The 14,690-nt window shown below is 33.6% G+C and overlaps 1 protein-coding gene across 1 annotated transcript; it reads right to left on the bottom strand.

Annotated features, from left to right (window-relative positions):
- Positions 1 to 5,793: 5,793 nt before the first annotated feature.
- Positions 5,794 to 12,525, bottom strand: LOC135130822 (serine protease inhibitor 28Dc). The gene is made up of 4 exons (XM_064058247.1): positions 12,361 to 12,525; positions 8,523 to 8,835; positions 8,006 to 8,468; positions 5,794 to 7,766 (listed from the first exon to the last, which is right to left on the bottom strand). Exons 2-4 carry the CDS (start codon positions 8,833 to 8,835, stop codon positions 6,842 to 6,844), a joined length of 1,701 nt encoding a protein of 566 aa, XP_063914317.1. The 5' UTR covers positions 12,361 to 12,525; the 3' UTR covers positions 5,794 to 6,841.
- Positions 12,526 to 14,690: the final 2,165 nt, after the last annotated feature.

Raw genomic sequence — 14,690 nt, 5'->3', positions numbered from 1 at the left:
AACAAGCCTGCGGTTAGAAAAACTCACCCCACAGGCCGGCCAGAAAGCTATCTGGTGTGACACGTCAACGGGGGTGGTTAGACCATACGTTCCACAAGATTCGAGAAAAGTAATTTTTGAAGGATTTCACAACCTCTCACACCCCAGCGGCCGAGCGACCAGTAAGCTCATCAAGAAGCGATTTGTGTGGCCATTTATGGAGAGTCACATAATGAAGTGGGCACGAAGCTGCATCCCTTGCCAGCGATCCAAAGTTGGCCGACACACCAAAGCCCCATTACAGCATTTCGATGACGTCACAGAACGGTTCCAACATGTGCACATCGATATAGTAGGTCCGCTACCTCCCTCTCAAAGCTACAGGTATTGCCTCACTATGTCTGACCGTTTCACCAGGTGGCCAGAGATCGCACCCATGACCGACATGACCGCAGAGACAGTCGCCAAGACATTCTACGAAACATGGATTTCAAGATTCGGTTGCCCAAGACAAATTACAACCGACCAAGGGCGACAATTTGAAGCATCCACCATGAATGCCTTGGCGAAAATTTTGGGCATTCAGCGCTCTCGGACGACGCCATATAGGCCCCAGAGCAACGGCCTTATCGAGAGATGGCATCGAACCATGAAGGCAGCCATCATGTGCCATGAAGCAGAAAGTTGGCTAGACGTTCTACCTACAGTATTATTAGGGTTACGTACAGCCATCAAAGAAGACATCGGTCACTCACCAGCAGAGCTGACCTACGGAACGCAACTGAAAGTCCCAGGCGAATTCTTTTTCAGCAATATCGACAGATCCGTAGAACCCACTACCTTTGTAGAAAAACTACGGGACCACATGAGGAAACTTCGCCCAACTCCAGCGTCGCACCACATTAGGCAAAGCACCTTCGTCCACACAGAGCTCAGTAAATGTAGCCATGTTTTCCTAAGAGACGACACCGTGCGAAGACCGCTCCAACAGCCCTACACCGGTCCACACCTTGTTCTGTCTCGTACTGCTAAGACAATAAAGGTCAATGTAGGCGGTAGGGAAACAACAGTGAATATCGACAGAGTAAAACCCGCTTTTATTCTCCAAGAACCAGAACCACCACCGGCTCCATCCCCAGTACGAACACAGGAAGTTACTCAAACCACCAGGTCAGGCCGCAGGTCAACGCTCCCCGCACGTTTCAGAGAATGACAACTGACAGCCGTTTTGACAGCTGTCACCCGTTACTTGGGGGGGGGTATGTGGCGTTGCTGTGATGTTAATGTAGGCAACACAACGCACACGTACTACTTCCTCTCGCCTACGAGTAGGCAACTCAATATGCTCACCGAACACCACTCGTGATTGGTTAGCCTGGCGCCGACGCAGAGACCAACTGGGGACACAAGGAGGCGCGAGTACGGCAAGTACTCTCTTCTGCCGCCGACATCGAAACGAAGAAGATGGGTACCGTCTCCTGTTCCACGTGTAAGATATCCGTTTGTAAATAAACTATAGAGAAACCCTACCTGGTGTTAGTCATTTCCACAAGTTCATAAGTGTTGCTAATTCTTTGTGAATGATTTTGGCTGCGTTGTCGTGTCTAGCTTTGTAATCAGTTTGTGCTAGGATGCTGCAAGAAGAGATTATGTGCTGGATCGTTTCAGGTTTTGCTTTGCATAGGCGACAGCAGTCGTTTTTTATGTTCGGATCTTTGATGATGTATTTTCTATAATTCTTGGTATTGATTACTTGGTCTTGAATAGCAAACACAAATCCTTCTGTTTCGGCATACAAACTTGATTTTTTTAACCAAATCAATGACATCTTCTTATTGACATGATTTTCTTCTAAGTCTTTGTAGAATTTTCCATGTAGTTGTTTTTGTTTTAGCCCACTTATTATTTTATCTATTGTGTGGGGGGTGTGGATTTCTTCGGTGTTCGACAGATTTAAGGGTGTGTGATTCAAATCTGCTCTTGTGATGGTGCGAAACATTTCATTTCTTTCCGCTCGTTTCAAGAAATACTTCTTCAAATCTGAGATTTGTCTCTGATATAAGTTTTCTAAGTTCTGGAAACCCCTTCCTCCATTCTGTCTTGGTAATGAGAATCTTTCAATCGACGATTTTGGGTGATGCCTTCTATACTGTGTGAAGATTTTCCTTGTTGCGATGTTTAAATTTTCAAGATCAGTTTTGGACCATTTAATGACTCCAAAAGAATATGTTAGCAGTGGAACGCAGAATGTATTTACTGCTTTCATTAAATTTTTTCCATTTAACTGTGTCTTCAATATTAATTATTAAACACGCGGTGTGTAATATCGAGTGTCTAAATGAAATCTGGTCAAGAGGGTTATGTCACCAGTTTTTGTTTTTCTTTTTCGTATTCATCTGCTTGTCATATATCGACTGTTGCGAATTAATTTTTTTTTGTAAATATGTTTTAAACTTAGTTTGACATGAAATGACAACTGTCTCGAACAGAATGGCAAATACTACGTTATGCGGAAAATAAAATAAAATAGGAGGCAGCCCTCTTGACCAGGTTTTTAATTAGACACTCGGTATACAATACACAGTGATTCAAAAATGGCGCATTTAACTCTAGGACACGTTGTTAAGGACTGTTTATTGGGCATAGAAAAAATAATTTAAAAAATCCTTGGGTCCAGAATCCAGATGTAGAAGCTGGATGTAGCCCTTCAAATTTTAATTTTTCTTTTAGTAGAGTAGTATTTAATTTTTTAGTTCACTACTAATTAGTGTTGGGTACATTAAATCAATCGAACTTTCATTATTCAAAATAATTTTGAAAATATTATGATTTAACCATAGTTTTCTTTATTTTATAATATTACAAAAAAAGTGGTAGAAGTTTATTTCGACAGAACTTCACTCGCGCCTAAAGTACAAGTCTAACAAATCCTGCATTGTTCAAAATGAATCTAACAATAGCGGCTATTTTTTCACCTTTTTAGGTGCAACTGTAGTAAATGTAAACAGGCATACGATGCGTATGTTTCAAGTTAATTTTCCATTACATATTAACATCAGTACTGTACTCCTAAATTTTCGGAGAAATGGGGTAAGCTGTTCTTGATTTGATCAATAAAATAATTTGACTTAGTTATTAATTTTTTTTAATCACCTGTATAAATCATTCTAAAAAAATGATCTAAAATGAGGTTATCAAGACAGAACTTTCCTTCGCCCTGAAATATAGCCCAATAAATTTCTTCTTTAAAAATTGGTCGAAGATTATTTCGACAGAATTTCCCTCTTTCATAAAGTATAGTACAGCAAATCCAGCTGTTTCGAAATATTATAAGAATTATTGATTTCGCGAATTTTATTTTTTTACGATAACCCTTAACAACTTATCAGTTAAAAATAAGTATACGTATAATGTTCAAGTAAAGGTAAAGAGGCGTGTTACGTGTTTGTTTCAAGTGAGTTTTTCCATTACAAAATTTTGTGATGACGTCATCAACATTTTTGCAAGGACACATATCAGTTTGGACAGATGCAGTGTATAATATAATATTAATAATAATACTAGAAAAATGGAGTGAGTCGTTCTTGAATCTTGATTGAAACAATAAATAAAATAACGAAACAACTTAAAAGCATTTGTAAGTACTCGTAATTTAAGACAAATAGTGATAACGCTTGTCGATATCGTATACGTGAGAGTGTAACAGAGAAACAAAACTAAACGATATTTTCTATAAATTGCAATAACTTTCGCATATTAAATAAAACATTGCATTTTATTTTGATTTTCGATGCTGCAACTCCATTTGGTTAATTATAAGGGAGTAAGGGAGGCAAACATTTTTCTAGCTACGATTCTGTGAAACGTCGAGAAAATATGAACGGATCAAGTCGCCTGAGAGATTCGATTACTATACTTCCTTACAGTAGCGGCTCGTGGTCTTTTGGTTAGGGGAGGCAACTTTTTCGTTTCAAAATCAGCAGGTATTAATTAACATGTTCGCAATTACTTTTGTTAAAAGACAGATTATTTATCCCTTCTTATGAAAACAATACAAATAACTCTGAGTCAGTAACATATCTCGATAGGAATAGGTACATTTCTCGAATAAAAAACATTTAATTGCTTCACACAAATCAATGAGAAGGTGTAAAGACTACAAAAGTTGCTTTATTAACATTAAATATTAATTCATATGATCTAGGGCTGATTTAAATATATTAATCAATTAATTAATAAAGTTCTGCTCAAATCTGGGATGAGAGGTTGCTAAATCTTGGACATACAATTGTTCGTCGTAAGAAAACCGTGCTTAAATATTTAAACTTTATAAGAAATTCTACAATGTCGTTAGAGAATTAGAGATTGTTATGTTCCTATCAGCATTGCAAACCTGACATTTTCATTGTCCTAATGTTTTCAAGTTAGCTTAAAAGTTTTAATACATAACCTTGACAATGCACATGCAGTGAACACCTTTTCTCGCGTCTAATTTACTGCTCAACTAAATGCACACTAAATCAGGGAGGGTATTCTATGACACTAAATGCATTCAGCATCCCTGTTCAGCATTGTGCACTGTGAGATTAAAAAATTCGATCTGATTGGTTTAAGGACGGTAGGCGTTGGTGCCTCCGCTGGCGCTTTGGTAAAGCACTGCTGACTATTGTCTTTTTCAAAAACATATTAGCACCACTGACTAATCGTGCCGAAGATATACGTCTATCTGAGGCATGCCTCCGTCTGAAGCTGGCCTACACGGTGATGATCGGCGCTTATTCCTGTCGAAAGCGCGTACTTCAAAATATGTTATCAAGGCGCGATTTAATAAATCACAGTTTCTATAAAAGTTATTTGCTATATCTTTAAAATATATTTGAAGTTGACAGATATTAAAACAAAAACTAATAGTCAATTTTTCCAGGGGAGGCACTGCCTCCCCTGCCTCCCCTGATGAGCCGCCACTGCTTCCTTAGCTTACGGTCAATAAGTGAAAATGGTTTTTCAGCAATAAGTGCTGAAAACGTGAAGTGTTTATGTTTATACATCGGAAGAATGTCAGGTAGAAATTATTTTGGTTTGAATAAGTTTGTTTCCTTAAAACAGAGGGTCAAAATTATTAATTAAGCCACAATCGAACAAAATGTTCTGATTACATATTATCATTATAATTCTTATTTAAACATTATTAAGTAAGGACGTGCGTTTTCTCACATGGATAAACAAATATATTTTGATTAAAAATTTACTATGCTTATAATAATTTTAAAACATTTGCCAGATTCAAAATTAATTTGCAAAATGTACTTATATAACTCTGATTTGTTTTTTTAAAAATTTGGGTATCTCGGCTAAAAACTCAACACTCACGCATTCATAAACTACACGTGTAAGACTATGTTATTTTATACAATTTACTATGTACAATTTGGGGCGACGTCATCACATCTTTGGTGGGGATGATTAGATACCTAATGTTTGGTTAGCGTTTTACTACCTACATGATATTCATAATACACATTAAAAATTTAACAACAATCGGATCGGTTCAGTAGTTTCGGAGAATATCTGTCTAACAAAAATCGTCACGGACGGCGAACAGACAGACCGACCGACAGACAGACGACAGACGGAAACGGGCGACCCATTTTTTCGTACTCTAGGAGTCATGACGCATCGAGAAAAATGAAACTAACCAGTCTCCCGATGGATTTGATTACTCATTCCAAAAAAAATAACGTAATGTTTACATTAAGAAATTGGCGAATCTTTGTTAATTTTATTTTGTGTTCCTCAGCATCAAAAAATTCTCACTTGTTATTAAAAAAACTTTTTATTTCTTACACATCAACAAAATAAATAGGTAAATATATAATCGGTAAAAAAGAAAAGAAGTTTATCACAATTGTGTGCACATGTGTAACTATTTCACTATTACTCAATGTCATGTAAAAATGCTACTATAACTATTTATAATATACAAGCATTGTGACTAGTGCAGCTAGGAAATCGTTACTAGCTAAAAGTGTGTAATTCTGAAGTTGATTTTTTGATATTTAAATACATAACTAAGACTTGAACGTTTAAAAATTGTTAGGTACGTTCGATTCGAAATGTCAATCTGTATCTCTCGAAATACTTAACTGTTCTAAAAAACGACCTGCTAAGATAAGGTATTTGGAAAAAAGATGCGTTAGTGGAGCAAGTACGAGTATACTTACGTTATATTTTAACTATGAAATTATTGAAACTGTTACCTTTTTTAATGTTGTCCACTGGTTACTTGTTTTATTACAATATTAATAGTGTAGAGAAGGGTATTATGAAAGTTAGACACCTTATTAATCGGATTATTTAAATATTTTTGCATGTATTAAAGCTCCGACAATAGCAAAGAAACGAAATCGTAAGGAACCATGGTTGTCTTCCTATTGATAGTTGTCAAATAAGACTGGAGTGCCTTAGACAACATGGTTATATGCTGGAAGTAGAGCCAGTTTTTAACAAAATGAAAACAATGTTTATTCACTGCTGTCTAAAATGAATTATTTGTTCTTTCGTAACTACTGTACACTTTTATCCTATAAAAAATATAATTACATTTTTTTATTATTTACTAAGCGTTTTGAACAACGGCTGTAGCCATTTATCCTCTCATATTACCTTCACAGACACTTTAAATAATTTTTAAGTTCGATCTTCATAAAATTCTGCAAAAGTAATGGTAAGTGTTTAAATATTTGACATTCCAATATTTATTATTTTTGCTTGTTTAAGTATGGGTAGAAATTTTGAAATAACCGATGGAAAAATAAAGTTATAAGTATTGCATCTGCTGCACCAATCACTCTGGAAACGCGAATCATTTAAAATTAGGAGTTGGTGTATTTACAGATCCCCAAAACAACAGAGTTTTAGTTTCTTCATGCATAATAAAGAAAAAGAAAGGAACATCAGCTCTAACTGTAACTCGGCCTCCATCCCTTGACAAGCTAACGGAGGTTGCTGCAGCCGCCTCGGTCCCCGATTCCGTAATATCCATATAAACTTTATGAATGACATTATCTGCATACAGTCCCGGGTTTTCGAACTTTTCAGCATCATTTTGCCGATTCAAATACTGCCGAATGTTATCTAAAGTTTCTGCAATTCTTGGCGTAATTTTTCTTTCGATCCTTCGCCCTACTTTGTTACCGAACTTCTTGTACGTCACGGTTTGTGGTGTGTTCGTTCCATTTACTACTTCTTCACAAGTGTTAACATTGCTGGTTGGATCAAAAATCTGTGTACAGTTGACAGGCGCCCCCGACCTGCTGAAAATTATGACATCGTTTCCGGTGTTACCAACTGAGATGGGATTCTGATATGAGTCACCGATAACCGGATTTTCAACAGGAGCTCCAATTCCGGGAGAAAGTAGTGCTAAATTTGACTGAGATGGGTCGAAGAGGGATTTCATTCCTAACATTTGAAGGGTTTTCTTCAAGTCGATAGTGGTGTCGATTCTCATTTTGGGAAATATAATTATGGCTCCTGTGTATTTGACATTGCTAACTAGGCGATCTATTTCTGGAGTGGTTAGCGTGGCTTCTAATTCTTTTAGTTTTTCCTTGTTTGAATTGTTGGGTATCACAACGTACATGGTGGTTTGGTTACCTTTGTATGGAAAACCAACAATTTCACAGTTTAGTTTCCTGTCTTTGTAGTACGGAAAGAGGCCACCGTTTGACATCATTTCCACCATAACGTCACTTTTCACGTGTCTACCATTGGTGTAGAACGGTTTCCTGAAATTTTAAAGACATTGTAGCAGACATATGAAAACGGGAAGTATTTTCTGCTAAGTATTAGTTCTAAGTTTATGTAGACATATTAGTGTGTATCAAACAACAAAGAAAAGAATTATGAAGTTAGACGGTGTTAGTTACTGGTACATACGGAACAATGGGATTTAGGAGCGCTTTACTAATAGTGCGACTTTTGTTTTACCGTTTTGGTGATTTTTTTGTTCAAACCATGTCTTTACCTTTTCGTGGTACCGTCGAAGAATGGTTTTTCCCACTCCGCTTTGAAGTACATGGCACTCGCTAAAATCACTTTCGTATCCCCAGATGGAAGTTCACCTAAAATATCGTTGATTTTTCCTTTCGTTCTTTCGGACACCCATGCATTTATTATTTGTTGTGCAGCTCCTGGATTGCTGGCAAAATCGACATTTAAGACCTCGCTGTCATACACTGCTTCGGCTGTGTGTTTATAGATTTGTCTAATCGGATAGTTGTTTTGCACAAAAATTGCTGTTGCAAAATTGACTTGACGACCAATGTCAAAGCCGGACGTTGTTTGCAGCTTTTCTAGCATTCTGCCAAATTGTTCATGAACTATTTGAGATTTGCTTTGAATGTCAACTCCTGTTGCTAAACCCATTATAGTTGAAACTTCTTCAAAGGTTTTGCCGTTTGATCCTAACAAAACTAAAGCTAACGCACCTAAAATGAAAACGTTTAAAAGTTGCTTATATGTATTTTGTTATGGACACATACCAGCTATATTTACTGGAGAGTAAACAATGTTATTGTAGTCGATTGGTGATGATGCAATAAGTGCCTTCTGTACATCCAGAGTTAGTTTAAGTACTCCTGATGCTATAATTTTATCTACGTATTGTTCATAGACTGAGGTGCCTCGGAGTTCTGTTAAATTGTTTATAAATGATGGTGAAACCGGTGATGCCGCTGCGAATTCTCGACCATTTTGCATTTGCTTAAAACCACCTGTTTGTTCGTCTGGGAAATACAATTGACTGTTGAACAGCGGGATAAGTGTTGAAATAATAATAATTTTCTTGTACCACATCTGTAAAAAAATATTCAGTCATAAGTATAACGTGTACAGGCAAAAATATTTTTCATGATGTAGTAACTAAATTATTGTAAATAACGGAACTTCCTAGATTAAGAGTAATTTCCAACGTGCTGACATGTAGCGGATGTAGCAATAGTGAGGAAGTAATTTTGTAATAAATAAATATAATTTTGCATTGTGGTATGATTTTAATGTATCGTTGCTTTTATATGGTCTCATGAAAAAAGTAAATTTCTGTGTTAAATATTTTGTACATATTAGGAGTGAGATAAATTATTGGGTATAAGTCAGTAGGAATACAATTCATATAATAGTTATTATTAAACATTGCGTCATCAAATTTTTCTTCGACAATCTTTTATTTTTGCAGCGTTCGCTATACATTGTTATTAAAAACATGATGATTATCGTTGTTGATTTAAAAATGTAAAGTACCCAGATAATTAGGTACACTTTACAAACTCACTTTTTAAGTTACCATAGTTTTATAATTACGTATGTAGTTTAAATAATGTGTACTGTTTTTTATCTGTTTGTGATAGAAACTATGTTTTTGACACAATACTGAAAAATTATTCATCTGTTAACCTGTTTTTTAAATTAAGCGCGTGACATTAACTATTTAGAAAAAAAACATACTAAAAAGAGAAAAGATAGTGGAAAAAAATAAATAAAAATAAAGAAATCGTACAAAACCAATACCTCCAGATTTGACTTCTTTTTTTAATCGTTAATTAAGTAAATCAATATTTCAATGTTAAGTAAACGTAAAAAAGTTTTCTCTGTATATAAAATTCTTAATTTTATTTAACGTCCAACCTGAATTATACCCGCTTTTGCCCCCCCTTCCCCTATATGATTAATAAGTAAAACACGGACTATAATCCTATAAATTAAAATTTGATGTGCTACGTATAAAAAACACAAACGGAAATCCTCACACTTTGACAAAAATGTAACAAAATTACAACCTGAATCAATAAAATGGATTACAAAACTATTGTTTACAGAGTCCGACTGTCCGACTGTGGAATACTCAGTAATCATATCCAAAGAAGCGGACTGGTCTTTCTTGCTCTCATTACGACCGTCTTTATGATTTAATTTTGTCCCTGATCCTCCATAATAATAACTAGGGAGCGGATTTCTGTCGGGCTAGACAAGGCCAAACTCGGTACGGCTCGTACGGGATGGGAATTCATTGCTGTTGCGGACTGCACTTCGTTTATTTGAGATTAGAATAACGCTGCTTCGTTGCACTCTGCTGTTAATTCCAGTTCTCATTTACTTAACCGTTTGATTAATAAATCGTTAATTGTATTTATGGAATCAAGTGACAATTAAATTCAGTGATTACCTTTCACCCGCTACTGAGTCCCGGCGATGCAGCGCGTTCCCACCTATAATCGTGACGTAGCCCGACAGAAATCCGCTGTCTAATAATAACATATAAGTCATTTATTTCATATGCAACAAAAAAATTTTGATAAATTAAAAATTATTTCATAACAAAAATGTTCAAATAAGAAACTATCACTCCCAAAATAAAAAAGGTGCATATAACATACAGGAATATTTAGTTAAAGAAAAATTTATTTTTTGTAAAGGTTTATAATTTAAAATCGTTTTATTTCTATTAGTAAATATTGGTAAGACACATTACACTTTCAAATGAAGTTTATCTTTATTATTAGCATACATTTCAATGTTTTTATTTTGAATTGATATTATTGATATGAGAAAAAAAAATCTTCTTGAATATATAATTGTTTTCTTCTGGAAAAACAGAACACTCCCATCAATTTTTTGTTCTCTCCAAGAGGAAATTTTGTTATCAACATATTTTTTTACACGGGTGAGTCTTTCACTAATTTACTTATCCATGTCTCAAAACGTTTCTATAATTTTTTAATATTCAAAAACACACAATCAAAGTTTTGCTAGTTAGTAATTTTAAGATTTTTACATTGTTACAAATATTCAATTGTGGTAACATAAAATTCAAAGATTTGGGTCAAAATTGTATGTTTTTTACTCCGGTTAATATCAGTTACCAGAATGGGCATTCTTAATTAGGATGTAAGACTACATCCACTGATTTTCATGAACCTATTGAAACATGTAAAGGAAATTTATCGCTAGCTGTTACATTAATAATATTATATTGTTTCAGAGCCACGAATTATATTTGATACAGTATTGTTCGTCTTGTTCCAACTTCAAAAAATGAATATTTTTTTACTCCGAGATTAAACTTTCCAATGAAAGAAAAATTTTGGGCAGAAATACCAAAACTAAGTAAATTATTCTGCAAAAACTGTAGTTGCTACTATGAACAAAAACAGCAGCACAATAATATGGTTAAAAATGTCTTATCAAGAGTGAAGATCTGTTCCCACGTATCTTGATGATTGGTGGGAAAAATGGTGGAACCACATGTAACTAAAAAAGCATGTTAAGCTGCTTATTTTAAATGAGACTTACTTAATAAAATTTTACTGTCAATCATCAGTTCTTTGAAAATGATGACAAGATAAAGTTTGCTTAGTGTTTAAACGTTTTACTGATAATCCGAATGTATATTTAAAATTTCATAATAATTTCCAACGAATAAGCTACAGGCAAACAGAAACGAGAAACCTATTTAAAAACACACTAAGAAAATGAGAAGTTAGACATTAGTCATTCTTTAAACTGATCCTGTTATAAAACTTCTCTCTAGTTATGAGACGAGGGTCAAAATAAAGAGACAATTTATTGCCAGTTGTTAGAATTAAAAGTAATAATGATTTATTTAAACAATCTTCTTTACATTTCAAAGAAGCATATGCGTCTTTCTTAGAAATACGATCCAACAATAAATAAATTAACAATAATGAGAGAACTTTTTTTAACATTTTTTTACCGGTGATTCAGTTATGTAACTGGTTTAATATAATAAAATCCGTAATCAGAAGTTAAAAATGTTTGAGTCCAATATTTCAGTTAAAGACTAAAAACCAGTTACATAAAATTGATTATACCCCAAAGTGTTGTTCACTGCAGTAATTACTGACTTATTCTTACGATTGAATGTATGTTTCTTAGAATCTCTGTCTCTTTTTTATCTCCCACACGGAGAGTGATTCCTAGTGCTCGTAAATTTTAAGAATCGGAATAGGTCAGTTTGGGTCAATGGGATTCCTCTCGTACGTACGAGTACGTTTTGCAAGGAGAGATTAAAATGTAAAGTCCCCAGTGGCATGGTCGCAAAATTATGTATTCTCATCCTAACTGTGGCATATTTGTTCTAAAGAATTTATTGAAATTATTTACATTCATTGCTAGTGATAACGTTCAAGGGGAAATGACTACATCTACCTTGCCATTAAAACATATTAAACAAATTTCAAGAACAATGCCATGCAGAAAATATATGGGAAGCGTATTTCTTTTTGGTAAATATACTAATTAAACTCTCAACATTTAGTGAATATGTATACGTTTCAAATTAACAGAGAATCTCGTATTTTTTACCTTGAGTTGACCGTTGAAATTGGAACTTAACAAATATAAATCTATGTCGGAATTAACACATGTTTCATTCACTCAAATTCTTTTTGAAACAAAATTTTCAAGAACACAGAGTACCACACAGCACTAACACCGCAACCTATAATAATCTGATTAGAAATGAATCCATGTGCAACAAGCTGACCTTCTGTCCCCACTTCTGCCTGCCATTTATTAAAACCAGAAGACCCGAACAAGATTGCTATTTCGTTATTTAAAATAACAGCGATGATTATAGATCATCTCAACTTATCATTATATCGTCAAGCAAACAAATTTTTTTTCGGAAGTAGACTATCTAGGAATCCACACATTTCATGTAAACAAAGTTTTCAAAAAATAATATGGGTCAATGTTACTGTCATCAACGTTACGTATTTCGCAATTTGGATGTTTGTTGTTGAATTGTTTTAAATTTGCAACAGGAATTTTGCAACATGTTTGTGTTCTTCTATTATTGTAAGATATCTCTAAGAATGGTACGTCAATTCATTCAAAATTTGCACCGAGACATTTTCCGACTTGGAGTATGAATTATGAGAAGATTACTCTTAACTTTTTCGTCTGGTTTTTAATTTTCACTATATTTGTTGCGTAACAATTAATTTTATATATTGAAAAGATTTTTAAGCCATAAAATCAAGTTCTTACCTTTTTTGTATATTCAAAAATCCGCTAAAATCAAGTTAATATCGTTTTGCTGTATTATAGGACAATAAGAGTTTCTCGCTTTATTTACCTAGAGTACATTATATTAGTCCTTGGCAGCTAAAATTTACTTTTTACACTTAAAAGGCGGTACTCCAAAGAACAGCGATGCGAATTAGTTTAGTCATAGTATGAATTTTAATAGAACACGCATCAGGTAGTCGAAGGTTAAAAAAATTGTTTACGAAAACGTGGTGGGATTCAGAAATTTGTAGGTAAATATATCTTGCAAGGCATATATTGAAATAATGAAGAATCGCTACAGGTTTACATATCTAATACATATACTTGATAATTAAATGTATACTAAACAAATTTACTAGGGAGAAAGAAATTATTAGGATAAATTTCAACAGTAAGTAATAAACATAAAGAAAACTGTTAATTTAAAAACCACGCCGTCATGTATAAATATGTTTTAAGTTTTTTTTTTTTAATTTTGCCCAAAATTACAGATTTTCACCTTTAAAAATAACGGAATAGTATATTTTTAAATAGGTATGTCTATTTTCTTTAAATAAATATTTTCTTTGATGTTTGAACTGAAGACTCATACAAAATTAGCTCTCAATATGTATGGATTTACAGATAGTATAGGTTTAGTGTGTAATTTATAAACGAAAAACTTGAACCTGATAAAGTAAAATATTTTTTTACTAAATACAACAAAATAATATATACTAAATGTATGCACATAAATTTGATGAAAGTTAAATTTCTTTAAAAATGTGTTTTCTTTAACTGCATCAAACCTGTTTCGAAATGTTCATCAAGCTGGATTTTTTATTTTTTGAAAATTTTTAAGTGGTGCTGGAAAAACTGTATACATTATTTTATATTCTAGTATTTCTCAAAAGGAGATATAAATTCCTGTTTTGAGTTGAAAAGTTTCTATTAAACAAAATTCCAGTAGACAGTATTGTCCTTAAAGAAATACAAAAATTACAAAACAAACTTACTTACAAACTAAAAGAACAAAACAAACTCATTAAAGCACATTGAAGAATAAGCATTAAGAGATATTTTTACACGAAAAACGAAAAGATAAAACAGTAGTCAAAGACAAAAATTTTTGATCAATATCCATATTATTTTTCACTAGTTTACTTGAAAAATCTCAGTAATATAAAATTTTCGACTACTGAAAATTTCAAACTCGATTTTGTTGAAGAAATAAAGATTTTTTTTTTAAGAAATTTCAATCATTTTAATTATCAAATTTTCGTGTATAATTCTGAATTGTTTCTTTTAATTTAGACATTAATAAAATAAATAATAAGTCCAAATTAATAAACCACAAGTATAGACAGACTATATTTTATGAAATTTAATTTGGATTCACCCAGTACAATTTTGAGATGACCACATGAATAAATACATTCTGGTTAGCGTTTAACCACCTACAGAACAGTCTTAAAATTAAAAAACTCCGCAACAAGATTGCGTCTGTAAAAAAATCGCCAACAGAGTAACAGCGGCGCGAAATCACATTTGAATAATTTGAATATGAAAGAGGAAAAAAAATTCAATCACAAAAAAAAAGAATTCGTTAAACATAGGCAATCAAATATGCACGTAGCGCTTAG

This window comes from Zophobas morio, unplaced genomic scaffold (genome assembly GCF_036711695.1).
Source record: "Zophobas morio isolate AGI-343-1 ecotype UQ-CSIRO unplaced genomic scaffold, CSIRO_AGI_Zmor_V1 ptg000002l, whole genome shotgun sequence".
In the NCBI taxonomy this organism is placed as follows: Eukaryota; Metazoa; Arthropoda; class Insecta; order Coleoptera; family Tenebrionidae; genus Zophobas; species Zophobas morio.
Note: the sequence above shows the minus strand (reverse complement) of the source record. Positions and strands in the feature narration are given on the sequence as shown.